The sequence below is a fragment of the Caretta caretta genome, chromosome 20 (assembly GCF_965140235.1).
Source record: "Caretta caretta isolate rCarCar2 chromosome 20, rCarCar1.hap1, whole genome shotgun sequence".
NCBI lineage: Eukaryota > Metazoa > Chordata > Testudines > Cheloniidae > Caretta > Caretta caretta.
The window spans coordinates 14009375-14024217 of NC_134225.1; the positions used below are offsets into that span (position 1 = coordinate 14009375).

General features: G+C 54.8%; 1 protein-coding gene across 2 annotated transcripts; it reads left to right on the forward strand.

The window, feature by feature from the left end:
- Positions 1-682: 682 nt before the first annotated feature.
- PRR13 (proline rich 13) lies at positions 683-14537 on the forward strand. 2 transcript variants are annotated; one of them, XM_075121679.1, is made up of 4 exons: positions 683-773; positions 7623-7668; positions 10121-10524; positions 13105-14537. In XM_075121679.1, the coding sequence occupies exons 1-4, from the start codon at positions 768-770 to the stop codon at positions 13150-13152; spliced, it is 504 nt and encodes a 167-aa protein (XP_074977780.1). In that variant the 5' UTR covers positions 683-767; the 3' UTR covers positions 13153-14537. The 2 variants fall into 2 exon arrangements, with proteins under 2 accessions (XP_074977780.1, XP_074977781.1); XM_075121680.1 differs by lacking the exon at positions 683-773 and adding an exon at positions 4471-4652.
- The last annotated feature ends 306 nt before the right edge of the window (positions 14538-14843 follow it).

The window sequence follows — 14843 nt, forward strand, 5'->3', positions numbered from 1 at the left end:
GTACAGACTGGTCTGAGTGATCTGGTATGGGAGGAGGTGGGGTAGATGGGCCATTGGCGAGTGAGCTAAGGATGGGCCAGTGAGCTCACCTCGTGTCGAAGGATGAGGTTTATAGAGCTAGTTTGATTTCTTGCAGCAGGATATGCATAGATCAGTGGTCCCCACACTTTTGAGGGTCATGCCCCCCCCTTACCCTTGTCCGCCTCCCCAGAGCTGGGTCCAGGAGCAGGGACGCAGCTGCACAGGACGATGACATGGACGGGGGTCAGGGGGCCGAGGCTGGAGCCGCAGTTGGGGGTGGATCTGGGGCCAGGAGCTGGGCCGGGGACAGAGCCACGGCCAGCGGCTGAGGCTGGCGCCGGGGCTTGGAGTGGAGCCGCTAGGAGGTGGGGGGCAGGGCCAGAAGCCGGGGACCAGGCACGGGGCCAGGAGCTGGGGACGCAGCTACGGGCAGGACTGGAGCAGAACTGGAGGCGAAGAGGGGCTGGGTGGCACTCCTTCCCCGGCCCCCATGAGGGCTGCCCCTGGCCCTCCCACGCCCCACAGGTTGTGGACCTCTTGCATAGATTATAAGGCCCAAAGGGATGCCTGTGATTGTCTCATCTGACCTGCATAACACAGCCCTGAATTATATCCTGCTTGAAGTAGAATGGATTTTTTAGAAAAACCTCCACTCTTGATTTAGAACTTGCCCGTGGTGGAGAATCCCGGACGACCCTTGGACCTTGTTCGACCTTTGTCTGCTCGCCTGACCAGCCCGCGAGCACATGCAGGTACTTACAGACTGTGATCAAGTCACCCCTTAGCTTTCTTTTTGTTGAGCTAAACAGACCGAGCTCCTGGAGTCTCTCACTGTAAGGCAGGTCTCCCAACCCTGTTGCGTTCTTGTGGCTCTTCTCTGCACCCTCTCTGAGACCAAGGTGCTGCTACAGCAAGAGGTGTGGGGCTTGACAGATCCAGTGTGGCCGGAGAAAAACACCCAGGCATCTATCCCTGTGCAACACCCAGGTTCTTATCCTGCTCCCCCAGAGTATCCAAGCACCTTCCAGTCCAACTCCCACCTGTCACACGTGGCTCATTCCCCCCACCCCAAAGGGGGAGAACTGGGTGGGCAGCGGAGGGTTTTGTTTTGGTAGGGTCTTGGTTTAAATATACACTGGGTTTATAGGCAATAGGCCCCTGGGTTTGAGCCCACAGGGAACTGAGGATTCTGGGCAAGACAAGCCAATGGTCTGATGGAGGATTCTACGCTGGATGGGCCACTGGGAGCCAGTGTTAAACAGGGCAGAGAGGAGCCAGCACTTGCTAATCACACCGCCTCATGCTTTTCTCCCAGAGATCTCCGAGCGTTTTACAAAGGATGTCAGGCTCATTAGCCCCATTTCACATACAGGGAAACTGAGGCACAGAGTGGCGAAGTGAGTTGCCCAGTAGAGCCAAGACTAGCACTCAGGTCTCCCAAGGCCCAGTCTGGTGCTTTATCTGCTAGACCCCAGTGCCTCCCAGAGCAGGGAATAGACCCCCCCAAGTCCTGGTGCCCAGTATCCTCCTCTAGCCATTGGTCTGTGATCTGGTGCAATAGGGCCTCAGATTCTTGCCCTTAGCAGCAGCCCAGAATAATACCACTTAACAACACGTCCCTTCAGCACAAAGGACTCCAGAGATTTCTCTCTGAAAAGTACGGGGAGGGGGAGACACATAATTCTTATTGCTGGGCAAGACTGGTCCAAGGCCCATTCTAACCTGCACAGGGATTCTTAAACCCTGGGGCTTCCTCATCCCAGGAGGAATCCAGCCGGTGATTTCTCCAGGCCTTGGGATTCTGAACATGCTCCTGACTTGGGAGGACTCTGAGGCAGGACTTTTATCTGTCACTAATATTTGCACATCTCAGGCATCCCCCCCTTTGTCCCAGGTCAGGGTGTTGTCCCCATTTTCACAGGGAAGTCAACTAAGTCACAGGGTAAGCAAGGTATATGCCCAAGTGTTACCAGGCGTGCCAGAGCTACAAACAGAGCCCATTGTGTACTCAGCATTCCCTTCCACGGCAGCTGAATCCAGGCCAGATTTAGGATGGCCCCATATAGAATCATTGAATATCAGGGTTGGAAGGGACCTCAGGAGGTCCACTGCTCAAAGTGGGACCAATCCCCAATTTTTGCCCCAGATCCCATTGGCCCCCTCAAGGATTGAACTCACAACCCTGGGTTTAGCAGGCCAATGCTCAAACCACTGAGCTATCCCTCCCCCCATCTTGGCACTAACCAGAGGGAACCTCAGGGTCAGTCTGTGTCCAGCAGCCTCAATAAAAGAGCCAGTCTAGTCATTATAGCTGTGTCCTGCCTCCCATCCCCACATGCTTGAGCCCATTCCCCGCCCAGAGCCAGGGCTAGAACCGAGGAGTCCTAGCTCCCAATCTTCTGCTGTAACCACTAGACAGACTAGAAAACAACACAATAAAACGTTGCCAGTTTTCCCAAGAGCTTCCCGCAGCCCAAGCCCCTTTCTCCACATTTAGTTCCAGCAGATCCCCCCACATTGCCTAATGCACTGGGCAGCGCTCCACAGGGACACTGTCCTTTAAGTGCAGCCAGGATCTCACTGACCTTGGCGCTGCTGTCAGGTGAGCTTTGCTTTCATGCAGTGTCATCAGAGCTGTGTGTAAACACGTGGCGCTCTAACTTGGCTGGGCTCCAGGACAGGGCGCATTCAGACACCCACACCCCGCTCGCCAGCTTGGCCCTGATTAATCTTTCAGGAACAGGCCCTGATCCCACTGCTTAAAGCATGTGTGTTTGGAGGTGGGGGGGCTGTCTCTGAAGGGTGCACCCCAAGGTCTGTCTTACAAAAGCTCTTGCTCCCAGATGATAGACTCCCACTTTTTTCAGACCACGTGAAGCGCTGCTTGATCCCCTCTGAAGTCACTCCTGCATCTTAGAGAGCCACCAGGCAGCCTTTGGGCACTTTAGATCTGATGATTGAGTATCTAGCTAGGAAAGGTTTCAGAGGAACAGCCGTGTTAGTCTGTATTCGCAAAAAGAAAAGGAGGACTTGTGGCACCTTAGAGACTAACCAATTTATTTGAGCATGAGCTTTCGTGAGCTACAGCTCACTTCATCAGATGTATACTGTGGTCTGCTGCAGTTTCCACGGTATACATCTGATGAAGTGAGCTGTAGCTCACGAAAGCTCATGCTCAAATAAATTGGTTAGTCTCTAAGGTGCCACAAGTACTCCTTTTCTTTTAGCTAGGAAAGGTCATTGCCTTGCTGCCTGATCACTTTTGTTTCCTCTAGCCAGCACTTATACGGTGCCCATCACCATAATACCTGGGTGCTTTACACTTATTAGCAGATTTTATCCTCACATACCCGTGGGGTATGATCCCCATTTACAGGTGGGGAAACTGAGGCACAGGGTAGACTATATGACTTTCCCTAGGTCACCCAGGACAAATGTGGATGAGGAAAGAATCTATCCCAAGTGTCCAGCCTGGTGCCCTACCCAGTGGACCATCCTTCCTAGTGCTTTCTCTGCCTCTCAAAAGAGCACTCAGTGCCATGGGTTTCAATGGCGCGAGACTGGACAGCCAGCATGTTTCTTTGCCACCTCATCTGAGGATCTCAAAGCACTTCCCAAGCATTAGTGAATTAAACCTCACAATCCACCTCCTCCCCCCAATGCCCCCATTGTGCATTGGAGTTGTTAACCCTGTTTCCCAGGTGGGGAAACTGAGGCACAGTTAGCTGAAGACACAGAGCCAAGTGACACAGCAAATCAGGAGTTCTGGATTCTGCTCCCTTGAGTCTGACCTGGGAACCACACTCCTGTATAAAGCCCAGAATCGAACATAGGGGTCTGGCACCCCCCAGGCTCCTGCTCCAAATACGAGACCACGCTCCTCCTAGAGCCAGGAAGAGAACCCAGCAGTCCTGATGCCCAATCCCCATCCCTGACCACTATGCCACACTTCCCTCCTGCAACTGAGGCCAGGCCGGAGGAGTCCGGATTCCCAGCCCCCACCTGCTTTAACCCACGAGACCCCACCCCCCTCCCGGAGCTGGGGAGAGAACCCAGGAGTCCGGAGTCCCCCGCTTTAACCCACGAGACCCCACCCCCCTCCCGGAGCTGGGGAGAGAACCCAGGAGTCCGGAGTCCCCCGCTTTAACCCACGAGACCCCACCCCCCTCCCGGAGCTGGGGAGAGAACCCAGGAGTCCGGAGTCCCCCGCTTTAACCCACGAGACCCCACCCCCCTCCCGGAGCTGGGGAGAGAACCCAGGAGTCCGGAGTCACAGCCCCCCTCGCTTTAACTCACGAGACCCCACCCCCCTCCCAGAGCTGGGGAGAGAACCCAGGAGTCCGGAGTCCCCGCCCCCACGTGTAGCGGGTCCCTGCTCCCGGCGGGGCCAGGTACGAACCTGCCCCTCCCCCCACACCCGGGGCGGAGGCGGCCGCGGCCCTTGTAAGCGGGGCCAGCGCCCCCCTCCCGCCGGCGCGGCCCGGGGGTGACGGACAGCGGGGCCAGCCAGTGCGGGCGGCCCCGGGCCGGCGCCAGCCAATGGGGGCCCGGCGGGCCGGGGACACCAGCGCTTCCAGGAAGCCGGCGGGGCACAGCTGGGGAGCTCGGGAGCGGAGCCGCCTGGTGCCAAGGTGATGGCGGCGGGGGGGCTTTGTCTGTCTGTCCGTCCCTCCCTCGCACACCGCTGTCCCCCTGTTCCTCTCCCCCATCCCGCTGTCTGTGCATCCCTCTTGCACACCCCTCTGTCTGTCTGTCCGTCCCTCCCTCTGCCCCCTGCACACCCCTCTGTCCCCCCGTCCCTCTGTCTGTACCTCCCTCTCCCCCATGTATCCCCCTGCACACCCCTCTGTCTGTCCACCCCGTCCGTCCCCCCGTCCTTCCCTCCCCCCGCGCGTCCCTCCCACAGCTGTCAGTCTGTCCGTCCCTCTCCCTGTTTGTGTATCCCCCCCACACACCCCTCCGTCCCCCCGTCCCTCTTCCCTGTGTGTCCCCTGTGCACACCCCTCTGTCTGTCTGTCCCTCCCTCCCCTCGCATGCCCCCCCGCGCAGCTATCTGTCTGTCCATCCCTCCCCCCCTGCACACTGCTCTGTCCGTCCATCCCACTGTCCCTCTGTCTGTGCATCCCTCCTGCACACTCCTGTCTGTGCACATCCCTCTGTCCATCCGTCTCTCCCTATGTATCCCACCCCGTACATCCCTGTCAGTCTGTCTGTTCCTCCCAGCTGTGTATCCCCCCGCATGCCCCTCTGCCTGTCCATCCCTGCCCCATGTGTGCCCCTCCTTGTGTCCTCCCCCACACAGCTGTCAGTCTCTCCGTCCCTCTGTGCATCCCCCCGCACACCCCTCTGTCTGTCCTTCCCCCATGCATGCCCCTCTATATATCCCCCTGCACACCCCTCTGTTTATCCGTCCCTCTGTTTGTGTATCCTCCCCACACACAGCTGTCAGTCCATCCCCCTCTGCATCCACCCTGCACACCCTTCTGTCTGTCTATCCACCTCTGGCGCATGATCTGCTGCGCAACCCCCATGCATACCCCTCTGTCTGCCCCCCATCCCATGCACACCCCTCTTTTGTCCCTGTAATTTGCATACCCCAAATCTTATTCTCATCCGTTGTTGGTAGCTAGACTACTTCTGCTCTGGCTACAGACCTCTTGGGGGCTGCTTTCCCACTACCCCCTGAATTTTCGGTTGTGAGGCTTGGCTTCGGGTGTCGTAACTCTGTGGGTCCTCAATATGTTGCAGTCTGTATGGGTGACTGACCTTCTGCCTCCCCCATCAGCTCTTTGGCTGCCAAAGAGCTGCCAACCTTCATGAGAGAGAGAGCTGGTCCCCTCTGGGCGGCAACACAGCTGTGTCCAGTGCTTAATTTGTGCCAGGGCTGAGCCCTGGCATCTCTGGGCTTGGCAGTTTGTAGCCCTGGCACCTCTGAGTTTGCTGCATCAGTTATGAATGTAAAAAAATGGCTTGACGGTTTGTAGCCCAGCACCTCTGTCAGCACAAATTAAGCACTGGCTGGCTGTCCTGTGCTGCAGGGCGTGGGGTGGGGTGTCCCTGAGCTGCTCCCTGCTCCTGAACTTTGCTCCACCCTTGAGATCTCATCAGTTTTTAATCTAGCTGAGTCACTTTGTGCTGCCTGGCCTTGGACCCAGCTCTGCCTGGGAGGGTGGACTGGGACGGGCTGGGTCGGTTTCACTTTGCTCTGAATCGATTTGACTAGCCTGAGTTGCTGTTCTTTCTGTACAGATCTGTATGTGTATTTGTGTGTTGCGGGGCGAGAGGGACGGTGTTGGAATGGGAGCTGGGGCTGCATTAGGCTCATTTCTTGTAGCAAAGCATTGTCCCCTGAATGTGTCTTCTACACCAAACCCCCATCCCCCCTCCTCACACACGCGCACACACACAATGCACCAGGTGCAGATACAGAGCTGAGGGCTGACATATAATTGCCCCTCTCATGTGGGAGGGCTAAGGGTGGCTGGAGCGTCTGCTTTCCCATGCTCCTCCAAGGAATGGCGGTGGTGCCAAAGGAAGTCTGGAGTTAGTTTGACACTGAGGAGTCTGCATAGGGGACCCCTTCCCCCATCTCAATCCAGCTGTAAATTCTTGTTTCATGGTGACTGTTGCTGAGCAGTGTCTGGGGAGAGAGGAAAAGAACACCAGAGGTTTGAGTTTCAGATACTGCATGTGGCGGGTTTTCCTTGCCCAGAGCTGGTTTAACACTATTGGAGCTGTGGCCTTGATTGTAAGGTCTTTGGGGCAGGGGGCTGTCTGGGGGTGGACAGCACCTAGCGCAAAGGGGTGGGGAGAGGAGCTGATGGCCTGAAGCAGAGATTAAGTGGAGTTTGCAGAGGGTGGTGGAGGAGCTTGGAGGGCATGTGGGGTGCAGTGTTGGGGGACGGCAGAGGAAGCCGGGGAGGTGATGGGGCTGAAGCAGTGGAAGCAGGAAGATGTGGGGGTGCCTGTCAAGCAGCTCAGGGCGGGGGAGCTCTGAATTAACCCAGCGGCCTCTCCCGTGTAGGCATCTCAGTGCCATTGTCTGTGAGGGGGTGTGCACTGGTGGGAGGGTTACATTGGCTCCGAGTCCCCAGAAGCAGAGTCGGCGGAGCTTGGGCTGCATGCGTTGCTCCAAGCCACACCTGCTTGGCTAGATAGTTACGGCAGCTGCTTCCTCCTGTGATCCTCTTTGTTCCTCTGCTCATCTGCTTGGGTACACACGCTGCAGGACCAGCAGGAGAGGAGACTGGGAGGGTGGGGGCTGGGGACTTCTCCTCCCAGGAGGGATGGAAAATCAGTCACCAGCCTGAGCTGCCTCTTGATGAGGACATGAGGCCTGGTGGCTAGAGCATTGGGCTGGCAGCCAGGAGACCTGGGTTTTGCTCCTGGCTCTGAGAAGGTGGCTTAGGGCAAAGCACTGCCCCTCTCCGGTCTCCTCTTCCATCCTTTGTCTAGTTAGACTCTCTAGGTAGGCTCTCTAGGGCAGGCCCTGATCTCTGTTAGGGATGCAAACAGCAAGCTGTCCCCTTCTGGTGTTCTCTTCTCCATGCTTCCCCTGTGAAACTTACTCGCTTTGTCTAACAGTGTGTCTTTCCCTCCAGGTGACAGGACACTTCTCCTCTCTAACCATGTGGAATCCCAACGCAGGTGAGGGACAACAGGAGTGATGGCAAGTCTAGCAGGTTTCTCAGCTGCTCCTCTGGCTTTCCCTCTGGTGCTCCCCTGTTCTTTGCCTCAGCAGGGGAAAGAAGGGATACGGGGCTCCCTCTTGCCTCTAAAGCGGCAGGTTCAAATCTAGCCCAGCTTGGGTGGTCCACGTGAAATGAGCTGGAGGTTTTGGTGGCAGGTTCTGTGGGACGCAGACACAGCATGTGCCCCATGCTAACTCTGCATCGGTCTTCCACTGCAGAGCACGAGAGGGAGATTCCCATGCCTGAGCTAGTCTATTTTGGTGACAGAGCTGAGAAACTGTCCCATATAGTGGTGTCAACAGAGGACGTTATGGAATTAAACAGTAATAAATCAACAGGACCAGCTGGGATTCACCCAAGAGTTCTGAAGGAACTCAAATATGAAATTGCAGAACTACCAGTTGTACTATGTAACTTATTGCTTAAATCAGCCTCTGTACAAAGTGACTAGAGGGTAACTAATGTAACTTTTTTTTTTAAAAAGGCTCCAGAGGCAATCCTGGTAATTACAGGCTGGTGAGCCTAACTTCATAGTAGGCAGATTGTTTGGAACTATAGAAAAGAACAGAATTGTTAGACACATAGATAATCATGATATGTTGGGGAAGAGTCAAAGTGGCTTTTGTCAAGAAAAATCATGCCTCACCAATCTATTAGAATTCTTTGAGGGGATCAACAAATATGTGGCCAAGGGTGATCCAGTGGCTGTAGTGTACCTGGACTTTCAGAAAGCCTTTGACAAGGTCCTTCACCAAAGGCTATTAAGCAAAGTAGGCAGTCATGGGATAAAGGGACAGATCCTCTCATAGATCAGTAACTGGTTAAAAGATAGGAAAGAAAGGGGAGGAATAAATGGTCAGTTTTTACTGTGGGGAGAGGTAAATAGCAGGGTCTTTCAAGGATCTGTGCTGGGACCAGTGCTGTTCAACGTATTCATAAATGATCTGGAAAAAGGGGTAAATAGTGAAGTAGCAAATTTGCAGACGATCCAAAATTACTCACAATAGGTAAGTTCAAAACTGACTGCAAAGAGTTATAAAGGGATCTCACGAAACTGGGTGACTGGGCCCATGAAATTCAGTGGTGGTAAATGCAAAGCAATGCACGCTGGAAAACAAAAAACCCCAGTTATACCTGCAAAGTGATGGGGTTTAAAGTAGCTGCTACCACTCAAGAAAGCGATCTGGAAGTCCTTGCATATAGTTCTCTGAAAACATCTGCTCAATGTGCAGCAGCAGCAGCCAAAAAAGCCAGTTGAATATTAGGACCCATTAGGCAAGGGATACATAATGAGACAGAAAATATCATATTGGCATTATGATAAACCCGTGGTACACCCACTCCTGGAATACTGTGTGTAATTCTGGTCACCCCATCTCAAAACCGATACATCAGAAGTGGAAAAAGTACAGAGAAGGGCAACAAAAATGTTTAGGGGGATGGAACAGCTTCCATATGAGAAGAGATTCAAAAAACTAAGATGACTAAGGAGGGATATGATAGAGGGCTATAAAGTCATGACTGGTGTGGAGAAAGTGAATACGGAAGTGTTATTTATCCCGTCCCATAACACACGAACCAGGGGTCACTCAATGAGATTACTAGGCAGCAGGTTTAAAAACGAACAAAAGAAAGTACTGCTTCACACAACACGCAGTCAGCCTGTGGAATTCATTGCCGGGGGATGTTGTGAAGGCCAAAAGTATAAGTGGGTTCGAAAAAGAATGAAACGTTCATGGAGGATAGGTCCATGGATGGCTATTAGCCAAGATGGTCAGGGACGCGCCCCATGATCTGTGTGTCCCTAGCCTCTGACTGCCAGAAGCTAGGACTGGATGACGGGGATAGATCACTGGCTAAATTGCCCTGTTCTGTTCATTCCCTCTGGAGCACCTGGGATTGACCGCTGACGACAGGATACTGGGCTAGCGGGACCAGTGGTCTGAGCCACTCTGGCCGTTCTTATGGCCGTACCCTACTAGTGGCGGAGATGTGTACAGAGGTTGGAGTCAGCTAAGCCAATGGCGCTGTTCCTTTAGCTCAAGCAATTGCAGCTGGTGCTCTTAGATCCCCAGGACCTGGTCAATTACCCCTGCTGGCAACCCACTGGGGGGCATCACTGCAGTCCAGAGGGGGCGACTGCACCTGCAGGAACCAGGGGACTCCCCCCCTCCCCACCCCCAAAGCAGGGAGGCAAAGCTAGGGAGCAGCAGCCAAGCCTGTAACACTTGGTGTGGCTCCCCTGCACTGTCACAGGAGGGGCCGGGGGCGGGGGGGGGGGCAGTGAGGTGGGGAAGCCCCCGTGATACTGCAGGGTGGGGCTGGGAGCAGGGCAGAGGGGGGGATATTGCTCCACAGGGTGTCTCTCTTCTCTTGCTGGCTGTGACACTGGTTTATTCTCCTTCCAGGACAGCCTGGTGCCTACCCCGGAGCAGCCTTCCCTCCCAACCCCATGTACCCACCTGGTTCCAATCCTGCCTACCCTCCTGCTGAGAACCCTGCCTTCCCCCCAGGCACAGTGCCCCCTGGCTCCTATCCCATCCCTCCAGCAGGGGTTCCAGGGCAGCCCGCATACCCCCCCGGCCACCCCATTCAACCCCCTTTCCCCAGCCAGCAGCCTGGCTGCCCTCTGGGTCCCTATCCACCACCTGCTCCTGGCATGCCCGGGGGGATGGGTATTAACCCCCTGATGCCTGGGACTGTCGCCATTGGGACCCAAGTGCTGGACAAGAAGGCAGCAAAGAAGATGAGGAAGAAGATGAAGAAGGCTCACAAGGTGCACAAGCCACACAAGGTGCACAAGCATGGAAAGGTCAGTGGGTGCAAGGTGGGCGGGGGCGCATTCTGGCACAGTGGTCAGAGGTGTTATCCAAAGTTGGGCCAGCTAGGAAGCTTAGGGAGGACTAATGACCCACCAGAGTTTGGCAGAAAGCAGTACGTTTATTATACTGATAGCTAAGCTCAAAAGAGCCTCGCATACTCTCGCTCCCAGGACAGGCACAGCGCTGGAGAGGTCAGGATCCTTCAAGGGAAGTGTCCCACAGCGCAGCCATGGATGGTGCAATGAAGGTCAGTCTTCCCGAGGCACGATGGAATGCAACGCAGCGGCCCACTGGCCAGGCAGTCCCCAGGAAGGGCCTTCCCGGGAGGTACAATCTTGTGAGTGCACTCCTGAGCACTGGCCCCTTCCCCTTTTAAGGACCAGCTCCTCATGGCCTGCGACTAGAGATGACTTGGCCACATCTGGTTGGTCACACTCCGCCTCGGGCAGTGTCCATGCATTGGGTGTATGATCCCTGCCTAATCAGAGTCCCAGACACCTTGTCTACCTGGGAGCTCTTCTGATCTTCCAGCTGTTTGAGCAGCCCATTCATCCCACAAGCATTCCAGGAGGGCGGGGTGGGGGAAAGGTATTCAAAGAGGGAGAGGAGACAAAATGGTGGGGTGGGGGGAGACAGACCTTTTGAGTAACAAGTTATACATAGCATACAGATCACAACAAGAGGTACATGCTGGGTTGGGGGAGGGAACTGCCCGTCAGAGTTGGCAGCAACAAGGGCCGGGTTCAATATCTAGGGGTTCCATTCCAATAACACAATGCAAACCGGCTCGAGCCCCCACCCAGTGACCTGGGACAAATATATACCACCCCCGCTGGGCGCTTCCAAGAGGCAATACTTCCCCTCTCGCAAGCACATAGTCTGAGTGTAGCAAAAGCCTTTTAATAACAGAGAGAAACAATGTGGCATTATGTTGGGGAAACACCACCAACAGGATTCATAACACAACCCGTGAGCAAAAAAAAAAACCCACCCCAGGCAAATTGGGGCATGCCCTTTTCCCTTTGGTTCTTGAGTCCAGCAACCCCAAATCACCTAAAGTCCCAAAAGTCCAATGCCCCAAAAGTCTCTGTCCCTGGTCAGGGCAGCCCCAGAGTTCGAAAGTTTATCTGCGGAGCTTTACCTCCCAACCTGGGTGGAAATGGGACGGGGGTAAGAGGCACCTTACATGATCTGAAGCTGACCGCCCCATAGCTCCATAGCGGCGCTCCGCCAGCCGCCCGACAAACTCCTTCGCTCAGCTGCACTCCGCTCCGCCAGCCGCCCCACGAACTCCTTCGCTCCACTCCGCTCCGCCAGCCACCCCACAAACTCCTTCGCTCAGCTGCGCTCCGCTCCGCCAGCCGCCCCACGAACTCCTTCGCTCAGCTGCGCTCCGCTCCGCCAGCCGCCCCACGAACTCCTTCGCTCAGCTGCGCTCCGCTCCGCCAGCCGCCCCACGAACTCCTTCGCTCAGCTCCACGGCCCACAAGCAGCTCCTGCCATCCACACACTGCTCCGCGTCGAACTGCTTCACCAGCCGTCCCGCAAACTGCTCCACAATATATGTTCAGGCTCCCCCACTACTTAACACAACACTCAGTGATTTCAGCTCTTAGGTGAATTCAGCTTGTAGTAGGGGAGCCCCAGTGCTGGTGCACTGTCAGCCCAAAGTGAGCTCAGCTTTGGGGGAGGGATAGCTCAGTGGTTTGAGCATTGGCCTGCTAAACCCAGGGTTGTGAGTTCAATCCTTGAGGGGGCCATTTAGGGATCTGGGGCAAAAACTGGGGATTGGCCCTGCTTTGAGCAGGGGGTTGGACTAGATGACCTGCTGAGGTCCCTTCCAACCCTGAGATTCTATGATTCTAAGGCTTGTGTGTTGGGGTTTTTCTCAGCACCTGTGCATGGGTCTCTCCATCTGTTCAGCAATTAGTGCTGTCACTGAACCATGCCAGGGAGGGCAGCTGGCTCGCTCAGGGCTTGGGACGGGGACGCTTCCCCCTCCTGGATGGTGGTTTGAGTGCATGAGTCTGGAGTAGGGTGACCAGATAGCAACTGAAAAAGCGGGACAGGGTGGGGGGTAATAGGCACCTATATAAGAAAAAGTCCCCCAAAATGGGACTGTCCCTTTAAAAATGGGACATCTGGTCACCCTAGCCTGGAGGATCTTGGTTTAGTTCCTAGTCTCCAGGGTTAAGACAACCCCCCACTTTACAGTGTGGGGAGGGGGCAATGCAATTAGGGGAACTCCTCTGGGCATGGCAGGGGAGCCCCTGTACTACGGGTGTGTGGCAGGGGTGGGTGTTGGTGCACAGGGTTGGCAGTAGACCCAAGGACCCCCCCCCCCCCGCCAACTGCACAAATCCTGTGACATGGGGGGGGGGTGGCAGTGGTTGGTGGGATGGGTAGGGTGTCCCCTGTGGGCGCTGAGCCCTGCTTCCATGGGCAGCAGCTCAGGACTCTGTTAGCAGGGTGCCCTCTTCTTTTCTCCTCCCAGCCATCCACCTGCCAACAGCATGTCAACTCCCTGGGCTGAGGTCCAAGCCTCACGATTTCTCTCCCCTTTCCTGCAGCATTCCTCGTCGTCGTCCTCCTCCTCCTCCTCCAGCAGCAGCGACTGACTGAGGCTTCCCTCCACCTTCCAGCCACGCATGCTTCCTGTCGACCAGACCGTGATCTTCCCCTGCTACAACCAAGCCACTGGCTGAGTGGACTGGTGCCAGCCACCTCGCTAATAGCCTGTATAACAGGGCTAGGGACAGAGGCTAAAATCCCCAGGAAAGACAGTGGCACAGACCAGAGAGCCCCAGTGAGCCATACGCTAATCTGGATGTCACTGATCCGGTGATGGAGGGCACTGGTGTAATCAGAGGTGTAACCTTACCATTAAAAGCCCGTACATTGGGGGCCAGGTGTTAAAATGCAGGAGGCCTGGAGCAATATTGCAGGTGGGACTCTGAGCTTTCTTACCTTTCATGACAAGTCCCTTCTGGACTTAAAAACTGGAGTCTCCCGACTCTCAGCCTGTGCCCTGTTCATGATGCAATGGCAGAATAAGCCCTCGCAAATCAAGGCATCTGCTCCAGCCGCTCCCTTCAATCCTTGATCTCCTGGCTTGTTCTGGCCTGCAGAAATCTGGGGATGTTGCTGACTGGCTGGGAGGCAGGTTTGTTTTCAAAGGCATAAGGAAGTTGGGGTAGATTTCTCCAAAGTCATTTAGATGCCCCAGTTGTCCATTTTCTGGTGGGATGTTCCTTTTGGGGCTGAGGGAGGAGGTAGTCTATATAGAAACTAATCACAAAAAGTCTACATAGTCTATTTAAAAACCAATCACAGAAGTGCTTGAAATAATAGCTCTGAATTAAAATTCTGAATGTCTCATGTCATAAATGAATGTACACGATCAGGGATAACTTTATAAGAGTTTTAAACTTGATTTTAGTATGAGTTTTCTTCCCTTCCCCCTCCTCCTTGACAAGGGTCTTGGAAAGAAAGGGTTGGAAGTGGGGGCCAGTATTCCAAGAGCTCCCCTTGGTGGGAGGTGTAGGGGCTACCCAAATATAGCCTGGCTGACACTTTATAAAACAGAACAGAATGCAGCCATATCTCCTTGCTAACCCGAACGTATAGCCTTAGAAGACTACAAGTCCCAGCATGCTCTGCTCCCCACTGATCCCAATTGCTGGGCTGGAGCATGGGCTGCTGGGATCTGTAGTATCTGCAGGCTGCCGCTTCATGCTGAAGAAGGTGACTCAGCGCTGCAAGGTGGAGCTGTGTGACCATGGCTCAGGGCTATCTTTGAGATGGTTTTGGAGCCCGAGCTCTGCACATGGGCACAGAGGGGACCAAGACAGATCTGGACTAGCCATGATGGCTTGTGGCATGGTGCTCCTGTGCATACTTTATTTTAATCCCTCTGGCTGTGGAAGTTGCCTTTCCTCTACCTGCTCTGTACTTGTATCCACTCATCGCTTCTCCAATAAAGTTTTTTGGTTTTAATACTGAACTGCAGTCAGTGTATCAAAGGTGCTGGTGGCTTCCCAGAATCTGCTGCACCCTTCCCCACAGGGGGGCACCTGCTTTTAATTGCAGATTTAACCAGCTGGGCAGCGCGTGTTCCCAGGTTCCCCATCCGCAAAGGACAGTTGCAGCCCTACCTAAGGAGCCTTGACTCTTCAGTTCAACCTGTAGCTGCTTGTGCTTTCAGCTCTGGAGAGCCCCAGTTCAATCCCCACCGTTAGCCAATATGGCAACCGTCACCCAAGCATCAGATTAAACTTCCTGCCACCTCCCACCATGTCTCTGGTTGCTT

What these genes read in the sequence shown, in the direction of transcription:
- PRR13 (XM_075121679.1), top strand. An exon ending in CATGTGGAATCCCAACGCAG is followed by an intron (nt 7,669 to 10,120) that starts GTGAGGGACAAC and finishes TTCTCCTTCCAG; the next exon opens with GACAGCCTGGTGCCTACCCC. An exon ending in AGGTGCACAAGCATGGAAAG is followed by an intron (nt 10,525 to 13,104) that starts GTCAGTGGGTGC and finishes CCTTTCCTGCAG; the next exon opens with CATTCCTCGTCGTCGTCCTC.